This window comes from Sminthopsis crassicaudata, chromosome 2 (genome assembly GCF_048593235.1).
Source record: "Sminthopsis crassicaudata isolate SCR6 chromosome 2, ASM4859323v1, whole genome shotgun sequence".
In the NCBI taxonomy this organism is placed as follows: domain Eukaryota; kingdom Metazoa; phylum Chordata; class Mammalia; order Dasyuromorphia; family Dasyuridae; genus Sminthopsis; species Sminthopsis crassicaudata.
Genome location: NC_133618.1, coordinates 60,845,199 through 60,864,350, shown reverse-complemented (window position 1 = coordinate 60,864,350; position 19,152 = coordinate 60,845,199). Strand labels below are relative to the sequence as shown.

Below are 19,152 nucleotides of genomic sequence, written 5' to 3'. Positions count from 1 at the left end.
AATCATTAAATAATGATTTTATTATAAAAGAGTTGAAGAAGGTGAGAAGTGGGAAAAGGCCACTGGTTTTAGCAAAAAATGTTGAGATAGCATTAGGGAAGGAAGGCAGATTTTAGAGGGATACTTAGGGACTGAGTAGCTAAGAAGAGAAGATAACAGGCAAACCCACAAATTTGAAGATTTTTATAGTGAAAGGAAAGCGTGAGATTGAATGGAAGCAATAAGGGGTAGCAGATTCAAATAAATTTCTCTTCCTTCCTTCAAACCCAAAAGAGAGCACAGACTTGTACATATTTGAAAGTTTAAGGGATAGAATCTGAAGACAATCCAATCCATTCTACCACCCATGAAATACCAGCTCTAAACTAGACAATGTAACTAGGCAACAAGAAGACAAAGATAAAATTTAAGTCTCTGTCCTTAGGGAATTTACATTGTATACGAAGAGAGTGAAGATTCTAGAAGAAAGAAAGGATCTGACCTATAAAATATTAAGATTTGAAAAGGACCTCAGAGATTACTGAATCCAATTCCTTCATTTTAAAGATAAAGTAACAGGCTGGAAAAAAAATACATGATATTCCAAAATTGCAGTCAGATGGAAGAAAAGGTAGGATTGGAATTCTCATCTTCCAACTCTAAGGATTCTAAGTTACTGACTGCTCTCTCTACCTCATTATACTGTTTTACTCATGAGTGAGCTTTTAGAAAATGAGGGAAAATGTGGGGTCTAGAACACAGGGAAATGTATGTTTAGAGAAGAAAAAAAGGAAATTGTGAGAGGGATGAATATATGGATACACTGACAATGAGATAGTATGATACGATGAAAGTAGACAGAGAAACTCATGCTGGATGGTATTGATCTTCTCTAAAAACAAGAGGCAAAGAAATCTGCTGAGAGAATATGGGTTTGAGGGAAAAGCTAGTGTTTTAATAGAGAGGTCACAGACTAAAAATTAAGGGAAGTTTGTTGAAATGCCAAAGAAAAAGAAATTTAAATGTTTACTATATATTGTTACACTATTTACTAGGAATAATAAAAGTTTTGTATGTGTGCCTCAAGTATTTACAGAACAATCTAGAACATATTGCTTTACATTAGGTCTCAAAATATTTTTAAAAATTGTTATTTAATAAAGTAATGCTATACACATCAGAAAGAAGACAGTTATTTCAAAAAAATAAATAAATAAAATGAACTCTGTTCTTTGACTCATTGGTTCAGAAAAACCAATGATCAGTTCTCCATGGCTTTATATCAGAGAGAAGGGAGGTATTTAATAAATTCCTGCTCCTATTATATTACACTGGATTTTTTGTTTTTGTTGTTTTCTAAGTGACCAGTAATACTCAGAGAGAAAGAAGACATTAGTTTGGATTGGCAAGAAAAATAAGTTTAGACCAGTCTGTTTAAAAAAAAGTTGTAAATTTGGGGCTAAGAGAAGATTTATATGTTGAAGAAAATTGAAATTTGGTAGCTCTGCAAAGAAAAAGCTAAATAACTAGAATGCGTTAATTATGTTAATTGTTTTTTAAAATTACCTGAACACCTGAAATTTAATGTTTTAGAATAACTGTCATTTCCTTGAAAAATGGAAGCTTCTTTGCTGATTATGTCTGAACACAATGCAAGTGGATCTGAAAAGAGATATTACAAAACACAGTATTTGTCCACATCCATGATAACAAAAAGGGCTTAGCATTTGTAAGAGTTTTTCCTCCCCCATCACAGATGTACTAAAATACTTCATCCTCTACATTCTAGAGGGGTTTTCCTAATATAGTCATCCCACTGCTCAAATAGAGAAACAAGGTTTTAGAAAAAAAATGATCCTCCCAGCCAGGGATCAGAACAGTGGTGTTAGGCCATTGGTGAGGGAAGGGAGCAGAGATATATGAGTATTACTATCAGTTGTAATACCCAATTAAGAGTTTTGGTTTAAAAAAGGAAATTAAAACTTTATAATTGTACCTGTTACTTGTGTCTGATGCTTTCTATTTTTGACAACTGGAGCTGGACTTTTATAAACTTGTTCACTAAAAGAAGGGTATTAAAAATAAAACAGAACATTAGCAATGAGGGCAAAGTACTTGTTATGAATAAAGCAGAATAAGAATCTTCAATGTTTAGCAAGCAGAAGATTAGCAGTAGGCAGAGCATGGACTGATAACACAGATTTGGAATATTTTGTAAATTCAGTGGCCCTGAACACAATCTTTGGAGTCACTGGCAAGTCTAAGATATTCAGAAGAGAGAGAATAAAAACAGAGATAAATGAGAAGGGGAAGTTAAGAAAGAAAAAAAAAAAAAAGATAAAAGGAGGGAAAAAAAAAACAAAAGAAAAAAAGTACATTAAGTTTAGAGTATTAACTCTCTCCTTTTTAGTCTCTGTTTTATTTTTAGAAGAATCTGGAAATGATTAATATGGATGAGTGGGGGAAGAAACAAAGGGATCAGTGAAGAGGCTGTTAGAGAAATCAAAGACCAATTAGATCAGCCCCAGGTAAGGAAACTGAGGCTGAAAGATAGGAAATGGTTTCCTGAAGCAGAGGAAGGTCTGGCTGCCATAGCTCAGGATGACACCAGCAGATCAAGGGAGGATAGAGGTTTAAAAAAAAAAAAATCAGTTGCCACAAAAAGACCAAAGTTTTGGTGAGGCAGGTAGAGTCACCCAGAAGCCAAATTTTTGAGCATTCCCCAGGTTGCCTCCTTTCACTCCGAACTGACTCATCTATGACTGATTTTCCTGTTCATTGCAGCATAAATGGGCTTTGGTAGCCTGAAGACTATCCTGGCCTTTATGTTTACTTGGATTTAGCTCCCAATCCATAAAATGCTTCTTCTCTCAGGTAGAGGTGGATCTTACTTTAGCTCCGTGTTTGCCTAATGAATAGCATACATAGAACCAATAGTTACTTCCAATCAACAAGTATTTTAGGTGCTTTTCAACAGAAACTGTTTGAGAAGTTGCTCACCCTCATGGAAAGAAAACTTCCTTCTCCCAAACACAGGTGAATCTAAACATGATATTACATAGGTTAGCCACCTCAAGTGCGAGGGAAGCTATTAAAAGAAATTGGGGACTAGAAAGGCCTCACAATTGAACTAAGGCTAAAAGAGAGGGATGAAAAGATGGGTTTGTTTGAAGGCTCTGGCCACCAGGAGAAGTAAGGAGATTAGAACAAACCAAATAGTGTTTTCCTCTTGATGCTCAACATTTTCTCATAGGAAAGATCAAATTAAAATGAGAGAAAGGAAGGGAAACAAATGATCAGAAAAAAAATTCAATTGTTACTTTCATATTCTGAAAGTCCCACCTTGTTGGGACATTGAAGGGAGTGGTCAGGACTTACCACCATGACTATGTACGGAATGTGAGGTTAGCATGGTGCAGCAGAGTGAGTGCTGGATGCTAGACCTTCAGCTTACCATTTACATGATCCTAATCACTACCTCCGACTCTAAATCCAATGAACAATACTTCAGCATCAACTGACAAAACTACTTCCTCCTCCTTGACTTTGCCCAGATACCAGCAACAAGGAAATCTTGGCTCTTGTTTGAAAAATTGGAGACAATAGCCAGGAAAACACACACACACACACACACACACACAGAGCCAAATAAAGAATAGTTAACAGGAAAATTTCAAATGGTCTGACTAGGGACTATATAACTAAGAAAAAAAAATTCTAGATATACTCATGTTTTAGACCTTGCTAAGTCATGGGAATACAAAGAAAAAATAACAGTTCTTGCCCTCATGGAGATTACACTTCACAGGGATAGAGAACATGTACCTATATAATTTTAAGCAAAATAAACAGAAAATTATTTGGGGAATAGGAAGGCTCTAGTTGCTGTGGGAATCAGGAAAGGCCTCATGTATATCATTATCTGAGGTATGAACTATGTACATAAGAGCAAAGAAAATTTCTGTTTTGTCTAATTTCCACAAATCTCTCCACCTGTAAGGAAGCATCTTTCAGTAAACATTGCTAAACTGTCTCTGACTTAATGGCTTCATCCATGCTTGTTCTTCCCTAGGTTAGGGGGATAAGCCATGAATCTGGACCAGCACAAACAGCTGTGAGTCCCCCCCCCCCCCACCTTCTTCTTCCTGTTGAGGACTCTGTGCTGATCACATCAATCCCTGAAATGATGTGGAGCCTCCAGAAGCATTTAAGGGTTTTGCCAAACTACTCAGAAAGAAAAACCAAGGAGATAAAAGTTCTCCATTGTTGCAGATACTGATGTACAACAGGAAGGCCAGCCAACAGATCAAGGACACTCACGATGGATAATGAGCTGGGCAGAATTTAATAAGAGAAATAGAGTGAGCAGGATTAAATCTGGGAAATTGTGCAGTGCTTTCAATAACGCCAGGCTTTTTACAGAAATGAAAACTAATCTTTTTAATGCCCCACACATTTCCAATTATGCCATAGGGTTATAAATCATGGAATATAATAGTCTCTGAGGAATCAAAATTAATAGTTATCCAAAAGGCAAAGGAGAGGTACCTGGTAGATATAAATAGACTACAGCATATTTTTTGTTCAATCACTTTTTAGCTATGTCTGACTCTTGGATGATCCCAAGAAAAGTGGTTTTCTTGATACACTTAGTGGTGCAGTTTGCCATTTCTTTTTCTAGCTCATTTTCAAGATAAGGAAACTGAAGCAAACAGGGTTAAGAAACATGCCCAGGATCATACAACTAGTAAGTGTCTGAGAACACATTTGAACTCAGAAAGAGGAGTCTTCTAATTCTAGGCCCAGCATTCCATGCACTGCACTGCCTCACTGCCCCCATAGGATATAGCCAACAATGAATTGATTATATAACCAAAACTACATGAAATATTAAATCAGTGTTTCATGATTAGAAAAGGGGCTGAATTGGTCATGTGGTAAAATGAGCAGATTATAAATGGAGAGCCCACAGACTGTACAATACCCAAGTAATGTCAAATGATTTAAAGGAAAGCTCCCAGAGTGTTGGAGGGAGAACTGTGTCACAGGAGAAGGGGTGAGTGGGTTGGGATCTGCACAGGTGCCGGCAATACCAAATTCTGTGACATCATATATCCATAGAAGCAGTCGGAATGTGGGATGTGTCACATCACAATCACTCATGCCTGCTTCACTGCTTTTGACTGGGGAGACCTTTTCTATACAATACCTGGCTTGTAGGCTCAAAGCCCTTTTCTCACATATCGCTCCTTTGCATGAGCTATGACTTCTGAGGGCACTGGCAGTCGATGGCACACAAGTGGTGCTCATAGCGTTGGCCAGCCCACCTTCTTTATCAGAAGTGCTGACTGGATTTGCCTTCTCACTCCAAACTGGGTCCTGCAACTCATGCCCTGTGGAGGCTTCACATGGCTCTGTAGCTGGCTCACAACTCCGAGGCTGATGCTGCTTTGGAAGGCACTTTTTTTCCTCACTAGCACCTATATCAGTTCTATCCCTCCTAGAGTGTTCTGATGTATTTTGGGTATTTAAGTTCCTTGGAAAAGGATTACCAATCCATTCTATTTTTTCTGTCTCCCCCTGTAATAGAAAAAAAAAAGTCAATTAAATAATTTCAAGAAAATTTATCCACTTTTTGCTTTTCCTTACATCTTCTATATAAGTAGTAGACAGATTCTGTAATGTATAACAGAAATACATTTTTATAAGTAATGGGAAGGGCTCCAAGTCTTATTAGCTGTGTGACCAGGGATAAGGTGGCACACCTCTCTGAGCCTGTTGCCTCACTTATACCATGTGCTCACTTTTCCTATCTCACAGGCTGTTGTGTAAAACCCCGATGAAATGGGAGCTACTCTGTATTATAAAGGGGAAGCTGACTTTTGCTAAATCTAAGAAGGAGCTTCCAGACAACCAGAGATGTCCACTCTGGGGCCTGTAACATATCAATCCAGAAGGTAAAGGGGATGCATAGCGAGCTCTACAGAATTTCTGCAGAAAGTGCTCCTGCCAAGGCTGGTACAAGGTCTTAACCTTCAAAAATGTCTTTTACTTTCTTTCATTACTTTCAGAAATGGGGGGTGGTGGTAGATGCAGAGATTTGTTTGTTGTTTTAAATAGTGACTCAATTTCTTTAAATGAGAGGTCTGGGCCCTCATACCTAGCAGACCCCAAGGGCTTACTGCCTTATTTTTTTTTTTTTTTTGTCTCTCCCAATGGAGAAAAGTCACTGAGAATATGGGTCTTTTAATGAACATTAAAGCAAACCCTTTTCAACCTGGGCAAAAGCAAGATTAATGCTTTGATTAAAAGTGATATTAACACTAAAGAAGAAGGAGAGATCTCTGTTATACAGAAAAAATGTACAAATATATGTTAGAATATCTGCTCTTTTTCCCTCTATACAAATATATATATATATATGTTAATACATATAACACTAAAGAAGAATATATCTCTCATACATACAGATATTCATAGATAGATAGATAGATAGATAGATAGATAGATAGATAGATAGATAGATAGGTAAGCCTCATAAGATGGTGTGGAGACTATAAGCTATGAAGACTGAGGATGCAAGTTGGAATTCTGTCACTTTTACCAATAAACATCTTAATCTTGGGCAGACTAGGATGACAAGGTCATCTCTAAGATTCCTGCTAACTCTGAATGTATGATCCTTCCATATGTACTTCACACATGCACACAGTATATTCATGTACTCATGCATAACCATATGTATACCTGTAGGTATACATACAGTGAAGAATTTAAACTATTTGTTTAATTCTCATTACTAATTCTTCTTCTCTCCTCTGAAAGTTTCCTTTTATTGTGGTCTATATTTTCAAATGAAAAGTTCTGATCATGTTTTAGATGCTTATATTTCTCCTATTTGCAATGGACTTCATCTAGAAAGGATTTTTGTCTCCAACCTCAACAAAATCTTTTCAAGAAGTTTTAAAAAATGAGGCTGACCTCATTTTCTTTATTCTCAAGCCGTTTTATTCTGTAAAACATTTCTTTTGCTTTCTTCCAGAAGTCTTCAATATTCCTCTCTCTCACCTTCAATTCTTTCAACTGTTGTGCTTCATTCATATCAGAAGAGACTTCTTGATTTAGAGATAATTTCTCTGCTTTGTAAAATAGAAAAAAGTGGATAATTTATTACTTACTACCAACTTTAACCATCTTAGTGATTTAACTAGGCAATAAAGCAAAAAAAAAAGTTCATCTACTCATCAACCACCTTTCCATTTTACATTAAACATCTCAATAAGCATTTAACACGTGGTTACAGTGCACAGAATACTATTTAATGGGAGGAGATAACACACTTTAGATAAGACAAAATTTGTTAGCAAAATGAGATATATACAAATAGTCAAGAGACCAAGTCATTCTTGAGTGGTCATATTTATTTGTGGCTTTTATTTTTCTTTCTTGGGGGAAATTTGGAAATGAACATCAGGTAATGACAGTGTTATTTCAAAAAAGAAGGAAACAAAGAAAAGGCATTAATGAGTTATTAAAAAAATAAACAGAAGAGAGCAAAAGGAAATTCAGGAAAAAATAAAAACAGGGCAATGTTGAAAGTGGTATATTAAATTTAAATTATATAGAAAAAAATATATGTAGTGGGAGGAAAAAGAACTTATAGATAATAATTCAATTTCATATAATTTTTCTTTTTCTTATTCTTTCCGTATTGAATGCTTTTTATTATTGGTCGTACATTAAGTCTTTACAAAAAAGAAAATTGTTAGGGGGCAGCTAGGTGGCGCAGTGGATAGAGCACCAGCCCTGAATTTAGGAGGACCCCGGTTCAAATCTGGTCTCAGACACTTAACACTTCCTATCTGTGGGACCCTAGGCAAGTCACTTAACCCCAGCCTCAGGGAAAAAAAAAAAAAAGAAGAAAATTGTTTTGAAATAACACAATAATATATGATAAGTACACTATAGAAATGGTTATAATGAAGTCTGAGGGGGGAAATCATTATCAACAACATCTCAGAATGACTTCATAGAGGAGGCATTTTACAAAATCAAAGAATCTCAGAATTAAGAACTTCAGAAGTCATCTAGTCCAGCCTCAAAATGAACATAAGTTTCTTCTTTTTCTTCTCCTCCTCCTCCTCTTCTTCTTCTTCTTTTTTTTTTTTTTTTTGCTGAGGCAATTAAGGTTAAGTGACTTGCCCAGGATCACTGCTAGAAAGTGTTAAATGGATGAAACCAGATTTGAACCAAGTCCTTAGGGCTGGTGCTCTATCCGCTACACCATGTAGTTGCCCAGTATCTTCTTTTAAAAGAAACTATTTTAGACTTGTGATGAAGACATCTGGATCCAGAGAGAGATTTATGGGGACTGTGGAATAGAGAGATAAGGTAAAGAACTTACAGGAATGTATGAATTCTTTTTTTGTATTTTATTTTCATTATTTCTGTGTTTCTCCTATGACCTGTATAATATGTGCAGGCCCATATTTACTTGAGCCTTGGCCAGCTATAAACATATTTACTTAACCTGAACTGATGACATTTATCAGTATTTGATATTTATCACTATTTAATCTATTAGCTTGACCACTATCTGCTTGATTAAGCCTGAAGGCCTGCTTTTCTGTTTCCTAGAAATCAGGTGATTTTGGGGAAACAGAAACCTTCCATTCCAATCTCTCCGAATAGCAACAACCAATTAGATGCTTCCTCCTCCCCTTCTCATTGCTCTCTTACTTGTGATGTAATCTCTTGTATAAAAGCTATGTATTTTTACTACTTCTTTAGCCTTCCTATCAAGAGCTTTCTCTTTCTTATCTCTTGATGGGATGGCTTATTCTCTGGAGGTTTTAATAAACAACTTTTCTGCTTTCTATTTTGAGTGATCTCTGAGTAGTCATTTTGGATAAGAGTCTTCTACATCCCTCACAGAACTGAATGTGGAGCATAACGTGGTATTTTCACCTTTCTTGTTGTTACTGTTGTTTGCTTACTTGTTTTTTCTTTCTCATTTTTCCCCCTTTTGATATGATTTCTCTTGTGCAGCATGATAAATGTGAAGATATGTTTAGAATAATTACACATGTTTAATCTATATTGGATTGATTGCTATCTAGAGAAGGGAGGAGGATGGAGGATGGGAAGGGAGAAAAATTTGTAACACAAGGTTTTACAAGGGTGAATGTTGAAAACTATCTTTGCATATATTTTGAAAAATAAAAAGCTGTTATTATTTTTAAAATAAATTAATGCTATGTTTGACTTTTATATCATCTTCATTTCTAAATATAGCTATCCTTTCCTCCCATATCCTAGCAAACCTTAAAACAGAGTTTAGTAAAGGAGAAAAAAAAAAAACATCAAATCAATTTAGTCAATTAGGTAATGTTCTACAAACCACTGAGAATGAAGGGAAGTACACTTTCTTAAAACATACTGAAGAAATGATCATTCGGCTCTTATCTGAACAAGTCTTCAGAGAATGAGGACTGAGTGTGAGAAGTCTTAGAGAGAGAGATAGCCCATTCTACTTATAATTGGATAGCTCTGATTAATTGGAAATTTTTCCTGATACCTAGAGCCTAGGTCTTCTTCTTAGCATCTTCCACCCAAGTATTCAGGTTTTGTCCTTTGTGGCCAAGCAGAACCGACAATCCCTTTTCCACATGTTATCTTTTAAATCTTCTCTTCTCTGGAATAAACATCCCCATATGCTTCATAGGATCATAGCTATACAATTGGAAAGAATCGATACCTTTAACTAACTGAATTCCAAAGAACCCTCTCATACTCAGATCCTCTGACTCCAAAGTCATTGTTTTTTCCATTACATTGTGCTCAGATTTATATAATGCTTTGAAGTTATTAAGGGTTTTCTTTTTCCTTACCACCAACATATATGCAAATAAATCTTTATAAAATTGGGAAGAGTGTTTGGATTTGTTTTTTAACTCAAGAATAAACTTACTGATTTTTTTGCAGTTGCACAGCACAAAGGTAGCAGCTTTGTTTAGTTCTTCATTCTGTGATTCAGTTAAGACTTGGATCATTAATGGAAGACCATTGTTCTTAAACAATTGAAGCTGATTCTCTTCTATAAAATAGAATATATTATTTTAAATAAAATTGTGATAATAAATTATTTTATCATTAAAAAATATAAACCACATTTTAATGCTTTATAACAGAAATATCAAGCAGTTCTAAGAATTTCCAATAGATCATACAGAAGATTTCTTCTAAATAAAAATATTGTTCACTGAAGTTACAAAAAAATTAAAGGAAAAAAGGATATATACATATATATATGCATATATATAATATATATAATCTTTCCTCTAAAAATGTTATAAAGTGATAACATTTTACTTTTGAACATAAATATGTGTATATGTGGTTATTAAGATATATATGTTTATACTTAGATATATATATATATATATATATATATATATATATATATATATATATATATATATATTACATATACATGTATAGATTGCTTCAAAGGTTTTTCTACCAATGTCACAGATCCTCTACAACTGAACAAATGGTCTTCAACATTTGCTGTAAGTGGGAAAAAAAAACATTATCCAATACCTCTGTTCTCTTAAGTTTTTCTAGAATGAATGGTCTAGACAGAGCCTGTAATCCATTGGCATAATTTCTGAGAATCTAAGGTACTCTCTCCATTTCTCAATGATAAAGTCATCTCTTACTAGAGAAATATACTCCTAAATTATCCAAATTTTTATTTAAACATGCAAAATTAATTCTATTAGGCTAATACAATTCAATCTGTATTTTTCAGTCCATTGTTTCTCCATGTCTGCATTTTTTTGTGCATTTCATAATTAGCATTACTATTAGAAAACAAAAAGCAAAATTAATTCTATTAATTCTATGTCACAGTTGCTCTGAGGAGCCAATAAGACTCCACATATAAAATGATTTGTAAATTCTATAGAGTTACAGAAATGGCACAGTGGACAAGCTGTTCTGGAAGTAGTCTAAAGAGCAGGTGTTTAAGGAAATCCAGTGTAGAGTATTATGGAATCAAAATGACATTTTTTTGAACTTTTAAACATCATTTCAAAAAAATTTATTTTAAAATTTTATAACAATCACAGGATGATAGAATGTTAAGGTTGGAATGGAACTTAGAATCTTATAATCATTAGGAAGACACGATCAGGAGCTCAAAAGACTTTAGAGACTATTTCATCTAACTTTGTCACCCCAACTACCCCAATTTTATGAGGAAACTAAGGCTGTGAATGAGATATACCCAAAATCTACTTGTTTTTGTTCTTAGTAAAGTTCCAAATTTGGGCAAGTCACTTTAAAAAAATGTTCAAGTTTTAATGCATCAATTTAATTATTATCCACTTTAAGCCTCCTATTTTCTGTCAGCCTACCTCTACCTATTCTCCTCTGAATTCCAATAATACTTAGAATTAAACATAACTTTAAACTTCATTATGCTTTCTGGCTTACATTGCTCAAAATGTTTTTATTTTGCATATACAAGTCTTGTCTATCTTATTTGACTATAAATAAGGACAGGGAATATATCTTCTGTTATGTTTATATCCCATAGCTTTAAGCACAACATTGGGCACACATAAACTCATGGTAAATATCTGTTAAAATAATGGGGCTAACACTTTGTAAGGAAGTTAGATTTGCATAAATAAACTTTCTAAAATATATTTAACAAAGTACTTGATAAATATCTTATGAATAATAACCATTTTTCTTAATTCTTTACTTTTTCCTTGTATTATTATTTATATTTGATATTCATGGCTTTTATTTCCTGAAATTATATCCCCAAATTTGAATAACAATTTGAAAAGATGGAAATTTTAAGAATCCTATAAGTAAACCACACTATAATTTATAGTCCATTGAACTCATTTTTAATTCTTTCTAACAAAATAATATCTATAATTTCTACTGTGCTTTAAGGTTTGCAAAGAACTTTGCAAACATTATCCTACTTGATCCTCACAACAATCTTGAAAGAAAGACTCTATTGTTATCCCCATTTTAGATGAGGAAAACTGAGGCAGTGGTTTAAGTGGCTTGCCCAGGATCACACAGCTAATAAATTTTTTGGTAGGATTTGAAATCAGATTCCCTGACTTCAGGTCCAGCGTCTATTGACTTACTGCACAACCTAACTGACTTATAGTTGGCTAATCATATTGGAAACACTTTAAAATGTCATATCAATTTTACTTTCTGATGACAATATTCCAGTGAAATATCCAGTTCAAATCTAAAATGGGGGAATCAAAATAAAGAAAAAGAAACTGACAGGATGTGAATCTGTTAAAGACCAGGAAGATCTGTGGAGACTCTCAGAATGCAGGTCAGGAAACATTCTACAGCTAGAAGGGGCCCTAAATATCATTTCATTCTACATTATAAGAAGAGCCAGGACTTGAATCAGGACTCCTACTAAAGCCTTGGGTTCTTGCCATTCTTCCATGCTGATTCAGGCTTCTTGGAGAACAAAAGTAGGAAATGCTTTCCTAATCATCAATGTTATCAAGTTCATTAATGAAACTCATACTTACCACAAGCCTCTGTACAATGGCCAAGTGTAAGAATAATGCTAAACTTTTCTCCTGAATCCAGACCCTCATGAAGTAGCAGTGTCAGAAGCTTTGAGACAATATGATATTTGGCTAATACTACCCCAACAGCAGCTGTAGATGTAGAAGATCAAAAAAGGAATATTAAAATTAGATAACTTCAAACAGAAGTATATTGTCTATTTTTCTAAGCTTTTTCTAACTTCTCTAGGCTCCTGGAAGCATGTAGAGTCATAGCTTCCTGAATGAAACTTCTTTCCATAAATAAGCACACTATGAAGGTTATCCTCCAAACAAAGAAAACTTTCTCTCTCAGGCTCATCTGAACATCTGGATATCTGGTTGCTGGGAATCCTGTTACATGATAAATGTCATACAGATTATGTGATAACATATTCTTAATCTGGCTGAGCCTCTGAAATCTCAGCATCAGAAATGTGTGACTAAGTCGTGATCACACTATTAATAATAACGTAAGGCTGCTTTCTGACAATAATTCCTTCCAGTTTTCATATCTCTCATTAACCATTAGTAGACCCAGAAACAAGAGGATAGAGAGCACACTGGCCTGACAGTTACAACATCCTGGCTTCAAGTTCTCATTCTGTCCTTCACTAATGAAATTATTTTGGGCAATTCACTTCCCCTCCTCTTGAAGTAGGGGAGCTAAATGAGATTATTCTATCATTCCTTCCAGTTCTAACATCCTATGAATCCAGACTTTGCCACTTAGGAGCTGAGTAACCTTAGCTGCCATGAATTTCAATTTCTCTAACTATAAAATGAAAGACTATCTGTCTCATAAAGTTGATGAAAGAACTTACCAAAATACATTTATTAAACATCTACTGTATTAGGTACTTGGCATAAAAATACAACAAATAAGATGATCCCTAGTCTTAATGAAGCTAACATTCTAGTGGGAGAAAAAATAAGTACAAATAGAAACACATACAGAATAATACCCCCCTCAATAGGCAAGGAAGTTAAGGAAGAGGGTACCATCAGTTGGAGATTCAAGGCAGGCTTCATACAGAAAGTAGTTCTTGAGCTGAGTCTCAAAAAAGAGAAAGATTCTATGAACCAGAGGAAAAGGATATCTTTATATTGTATTATATTATATAATGTATATTACATATACTGGAAAAAGTTTAGAACCAAGTTGTGAAGACATTTATTTAAAAGTCAGAAGAGTTTATATTTTATCCTAGAGGCACTATAGAGACACTAGCTACTAATGGATAAGGAATTAAAATGATAAATTTGACTTTAGGAAAAAATCATAGATTTTCTTAGAAAATGGGAAGTTTGATTAGGAGATCACAGTAATAATCTAAGTGAACAGTGATGAGAGCCTGGATTAGGGTGATGGTTTGTGAATGTGGAAAGAGAAGGATGTTAGTAAGATAGGAAGATTTGCCACTTGATTGGATATGGACAGTAAGGGAGACTGAGGAGTTGAGGATAATACTGAAGTGGTAAATAGGAAAACAAAAGAAACAGGATTTTTGACAGAAATAGTAAAGTTTGAAAGAAGGCGACAGATAATGGGCTCTGTTTTCGTCTCATAGACTTTAAAATGTCTCTGTGCCATCCATTCTGAAATGACACAACAAATAGGCATCTGGTAATGTGGAGATCAAAGCTCAAGGGAGAGGCTGGGACTGCATATGGAGATCTGGGGATCATCTGCAAAGATATGACCCTTAAGAACTAATGAAAAAAAAGTCAGAGGAAGGTGGTCTAAGTGTACCTGATCTAAAGCTATATTATATAGCAGCAGTCACCAAAACCATTTGGTATTGGCTAAGAAATAGACCGGTAGATCAGTGGAACAGATTAGATACAAAGGACAAAAAAGGGTACATCTATAACAATCTAATCTTTGACAAACCCAAAGATACCAACATTAGGGATAAAAATTTATTATTTGGAAAAAACTGTTGGGAAAACTGGAAATTAGTATGGCAGAAATTAGATATGGACCCACACTTAACACCATATACCAAGATAAGATCAAAATGGGTCCATGATTTAGGCATAAAGAGGGAGATAATAAATAGATTAGAGGAACAGAGGATAATCTACCTCTCAGACTTGTGGAGGAGGAAGGAATTTATTACCAGAGGAGAACTAGAGATCATTATTGATCACAAAATAGAAGATTTTGATTACATCAAACTAAAAAGTTTCTGTACAAATAATACTAATGCAAACAAGATTAGAAGGGAAGTAACAAATTGGGAAAATATTTTTAAAAACAAAGGTTCTGACAAAGGTCTCATTTCCAAAATATATAGAGAACTGACATAATTTATAAGAAACCGAACCATTCTCCAATTGATAAATGGTCAAAGGATATGAACAGACAATTCTCAGAGGAAGAAATTGAAACTATATCCACTCACATGAAAGAGTGTTCCAAATCACTACTGATCAGAGAAATGCAAATTAAGACCACTCTGAGATACCACTACACACCTGTCAGATTGGCTAAGATGACAGGAACAAATAATGACAAATGTTGGAGGGGATGTGGGGAAATTGGGACACTGATACATTGCTGGTGGAGTTGTGAAAGAATCCAGCCATTCTGGAGAGCAATCTGGAATTATGCCCAAAAAGTTATCAAACTGTGCATACCCTTTGACCCAGCAGCGCTACTACTGGGATTATATCCCAAAGAAATACTAAAGAGCGGAAAGAGACATATATGTGCCAAAATGTTTGTGGCAGCTCTTTTTGTTGTAGCTAGAAACTGGAAGATGAATGGATGTCCATCAGTTGGAGAATGGTTGGGTAAATTGTGGTATATGAAGGTTATGGAATATTATTGCTCTGTAAGAAATGACCAGCAGGAGGAATACAGAGAGGGTTGGAGAGACTTAAATCAACTGATGCTGAGTGAAATGAGCAGAACCAGAAGATCACTGTACACTTCAACAACAATACTGTATGAGGATGTATTCTGATGGAAGTGGAAATCTTCAACATAAAGAAGATCCAACTCACTTCCAGTTGATCAATGATGGACAGGGGTAGCTACACCCAGAGAAGAAACACTGGGAAGTGAATGTAAATTGTTAGCACTAATATCTGTCTGCCCAGGTTGCATGTACCTTCGGATTCTAATGTTTATTGTGCAACAAGAAAATGATATTCACACACATGTATTGTACTTAGACTATATTGTAACACATGTAAAATGTATGGTATTGCCTGTCGTCGGGGGGAGGGAATAGAGGGAGGGGGGGCAATTTGGAAAAATGAATACAAGGGATAATATTATAAAATATATATATAATAAAAAAAAAAAAAGAACTTCAAAAAAAAAAAAAAAAAAAAAAAAGAAATGACCAGCAGAAGGAATACAGAGAGGCTTGGAGAGACTTACATCAACTGATGCTGAGTGAATGAGCAGAACCAGAAGATCACTGTACACTTCAACAACAATACTGTATGAGGATGTATTCTGATGGAAGTGGAAATCTTCAACATAAAGAAGAGCCAACTCACTTCCAGTTGATCAATGATGGACAGAAACAGCTACACCCAGAGAAGGAACACTGGGATGTGAATGTAAATTGTTAGCACTACTGTGTGTCTGCCCAGGTTACTTGTACCTTCGGAATCTAATGCTTATTGTCTAACAAGAAAATGGTATTTACACACATGTATTGTATCTAGGTTATATTGTAACACATGTAAAATGTATGGGATTGCCTGTCATCTAGGGGAGGCAGTGGAGGGAGGGAGGGGTTGGTAAAAAGAATATAAGGGATAATGTTATTTAAAAAAAAAATTACTCATGCATATGTACTGTCAAAAAAATTTTATAAATACAATTAAAAAAAAATAAGACTTTTAATCACTGAAGCACCATAGCAAATTGTTAAGCTTTCTCTTTCCTTTCTTTGGTGCCCAATTCAGATGACTGTGAAGTACAATTCAAATAATGGCAACTTTTTTTTCCTGTTAGCTGAATTTCTTAAACAGGAAGTTTATACTGGTTTTTCTTACTTCATGCTCAAAATATTTGAAGTTTCAAGATGATAGGAATTAATCATATCTGTTACTGTCTGACACATAATCCAAATAAAAATTATCAATTGCATATTCAGATGTTATATAGTTATTAGCCAGGTACTGCATTCAGGGCCATCCAATCATCTTGAACTCTGTCTTGCCACTGGACCCAGATAGCTCCAGAGAAGGTGAGACTGATGACTTTGCTGGCAACCCTTCCTCACTTAAATCCAATTTACTTGCAAGCCATGACATCATCTTGATGTCATTGGCCCTTTTTCTAGAACAAGGGACAAACAACAACAATAACAATGCTCTGTTAATGCTGTTAATTAGAAAATGAACAGAAATGTATCACTATAGACAAGCTTTGTCTATTCCAGCTCTGTCTCTCATATTTGTACCCTTCTTGAAAAATCACATATCCATTACCCTAGTTCAGACCCTCATCACTTCCTGCCAGTATTACCACAATAGCAATCTAATCTTTCTGCATTCAGTCTCTCCCCTTACCAACACATCCTCTACACTGCTGCCAAAGTGATAAACCTAAAGCACAATCTAATCATGGCCCTCCTTCTTTTCTCTAGGATAAGGTATAAACAAACCCCTTTGTTTGAAACCTAAAACCTTTTACAATTTGGCTCCAGTCTATTTTTCAGACTATTTCACGGCCATTCCTCTCTCCTGCTCTATGGCCTCTGTGCTATTCTCCACATGTGACATTCTGCCTCTTGTCTCCAGATCTATCTATGCCTGCAATTTTGTCCTTCCTCTTCTCCATTTCCTGGAATTTCAAGCACCCCTCAAGGATTAGCTTTTTTTTTTTTACTTTATTTTTAAAAATTAATTTTATAATTATAACTTTTTTTTTTGACAGTATATATATATACGGGTAATTTTTTACAACATTATCCCTTGCACTCACTTCTGTTCTGAATTTTCCCCTCCTTTCCTCCACCCCCTCCCCTAGATGACAGGCAGTCCCATACATGTTAAATATGTTATAGTATATCCTAGGTACAATATATGTGTGCAGAAATAAATTTCTTGTTGCATCGGAAGAATTTGATTTAGAAAGTAAAAAAATAACCTGAGAGGAAAAACAAAAATGCAAACAGTTTACCCTCATTTCCTAGTGTTCCTTCTCTGGGTGTATCTGATTCTGTCTATCATTGATCAATTGGAACTGAATTAGATCTTCACTTTGTTGAAAATAAAGGATTAGCTTTAATGCCACTTTCAGCCCAACCTTTCCAGATCCACTATTTGTGCTCTCTCCACCAACACATATACTTCACAATTACTTATCTAGACACACACTATTTCTCCCTCATAGAATGAAAACTCCCTAGAGGCAAAGACTATCTCACTTTTATCCTCTAACTCACAGAGCAAGGCACACAGGGAGGCAATTAATACAGAACTGATGTTGAATCCATAGCAGAAATTTATTCTTCAAGAAGAGAAACTGTTTCATTTTTATTATTGTTGCCCTAGTACCTAGCAGTATCTTATAGAAAACAGGTACTTAAAAAACTTATTAATTTAACTGAATTATGCTCTGACTAATGACATTTTTTGGAAAGTACTACACTTATATTCACACCAAATAAGTAAGGAGCGTATAAACTGCATGGATAGACCCTTCCTCTTGTTCTTTTAGCATTTAGTTACTATCATGAAACCTTTATTTCACATCAATTTTTGGTTTAACAAAGCAGTGTGAATAACTTCTCTACCATCACCAACACTCAGACACCAAACATAAAGTTCAATTCTCAATTGCCATTCTGTAGTGTGAAACATATAGATATTGGATTCTGTCACTCACGATTGTCAGCAATGCAGGCATCCAGGGTCTTGGTCACCACCACGGCCAGCTTAGCACTGGCCACATTTTCATGGGAATCATGTTCCAGCTTTATCAGAACTTCAGATAATACTGCCAATCCGCCAATAGATATGAAATACTCCTGTACATATACTCAGAAAATAAAGTAATAAGATCTTAGCACCTTATTATCAACCAAATAAAGTTAATTATGATTTTATTGTATTTATACACTAAATATAATAGCAGTTACTTTTTCACATACTTAGTTTAAAGCAGTTCACTAGTCAATGAAATATTGAACAAGCATGACAGTTAAAGGAAGCCATTTGCCTGAAATGGGAGCTGGTAAGACAGATGGGTGGGTGGGGTACATAGAAGAGCTTTCAATGTTATGCCACAGTTCTCTTTTATTGTCCTGACTCAGTTTCCCTAATTATCCTGACCCAGTCCTGCCTCAGTTTCCCTAAGTGTTCTGTCTCAGTTTATAATTGTCCTGTGAAACCACCCTTCCCTCTTAATCAGAATATCAGAATGCCTCTCCCCATCACAACCTATTAGAATTTCAGAGACTGTCTTATCAAGATGCCTCTCTCCATCTCCGGGGTGCCTCCCCCCATTATGTCATCTCCATCTCCAGTGGCTCACCCCACCCTGTCAGAGTCCCATTCCCACTCTCAGCACCAGACTCTGCCCCTGCCTTAATCT

At 35.2% G+C, this 19,152-nt stretch overlaps 1 protein-coding gene across 4 annotated transcripts in view; it reads right to left on the bottom strand.

Annotated features, from left to right (window-relative positions):
- The window catches only part of TERB1 (telomere repeat binding bouquet formation protein 1), a 53,288-nt gene that overhangs the window by 11,757 nt on the left and 22,379 nt on the right, over positions 1-19,152 (bottom strand). For all 4 annotated transcript variants that reach the window (XM_074286538.1, XM_074286535.1, XM_074286536.1 and 1 more), the window contains exons 9-15: positions 18,445-18,597; positions 12,567-12,698; positions 9,950-10,075; positions 6,961-7,118; positions 5,189-5,559; positions 1,976-2,040; positions 1,546-1,641 (exon numbers count right to left, since the gene is read on the bottom strand). In XM_074286538.1, the coding sequence (XP_074142639.1) occupies positions 1,546-1,641; positions 1,976-2,040; positions 5,189-5,559; positions 6,961-7,118; positions 9,950-10,075; positions 12,567-12,698; positions 18,445-18,597 (1,101 nt within the window). The remainder of the gene's footprint in view (positions 1-1,545; positions 1,642-1,975; positions 2,041-5,188; positions 5,560-6,960; positions 7,119-9,949; positions 10,076-12,566; positions 12,699-18,444; positions 18,598-19,152) is intronic.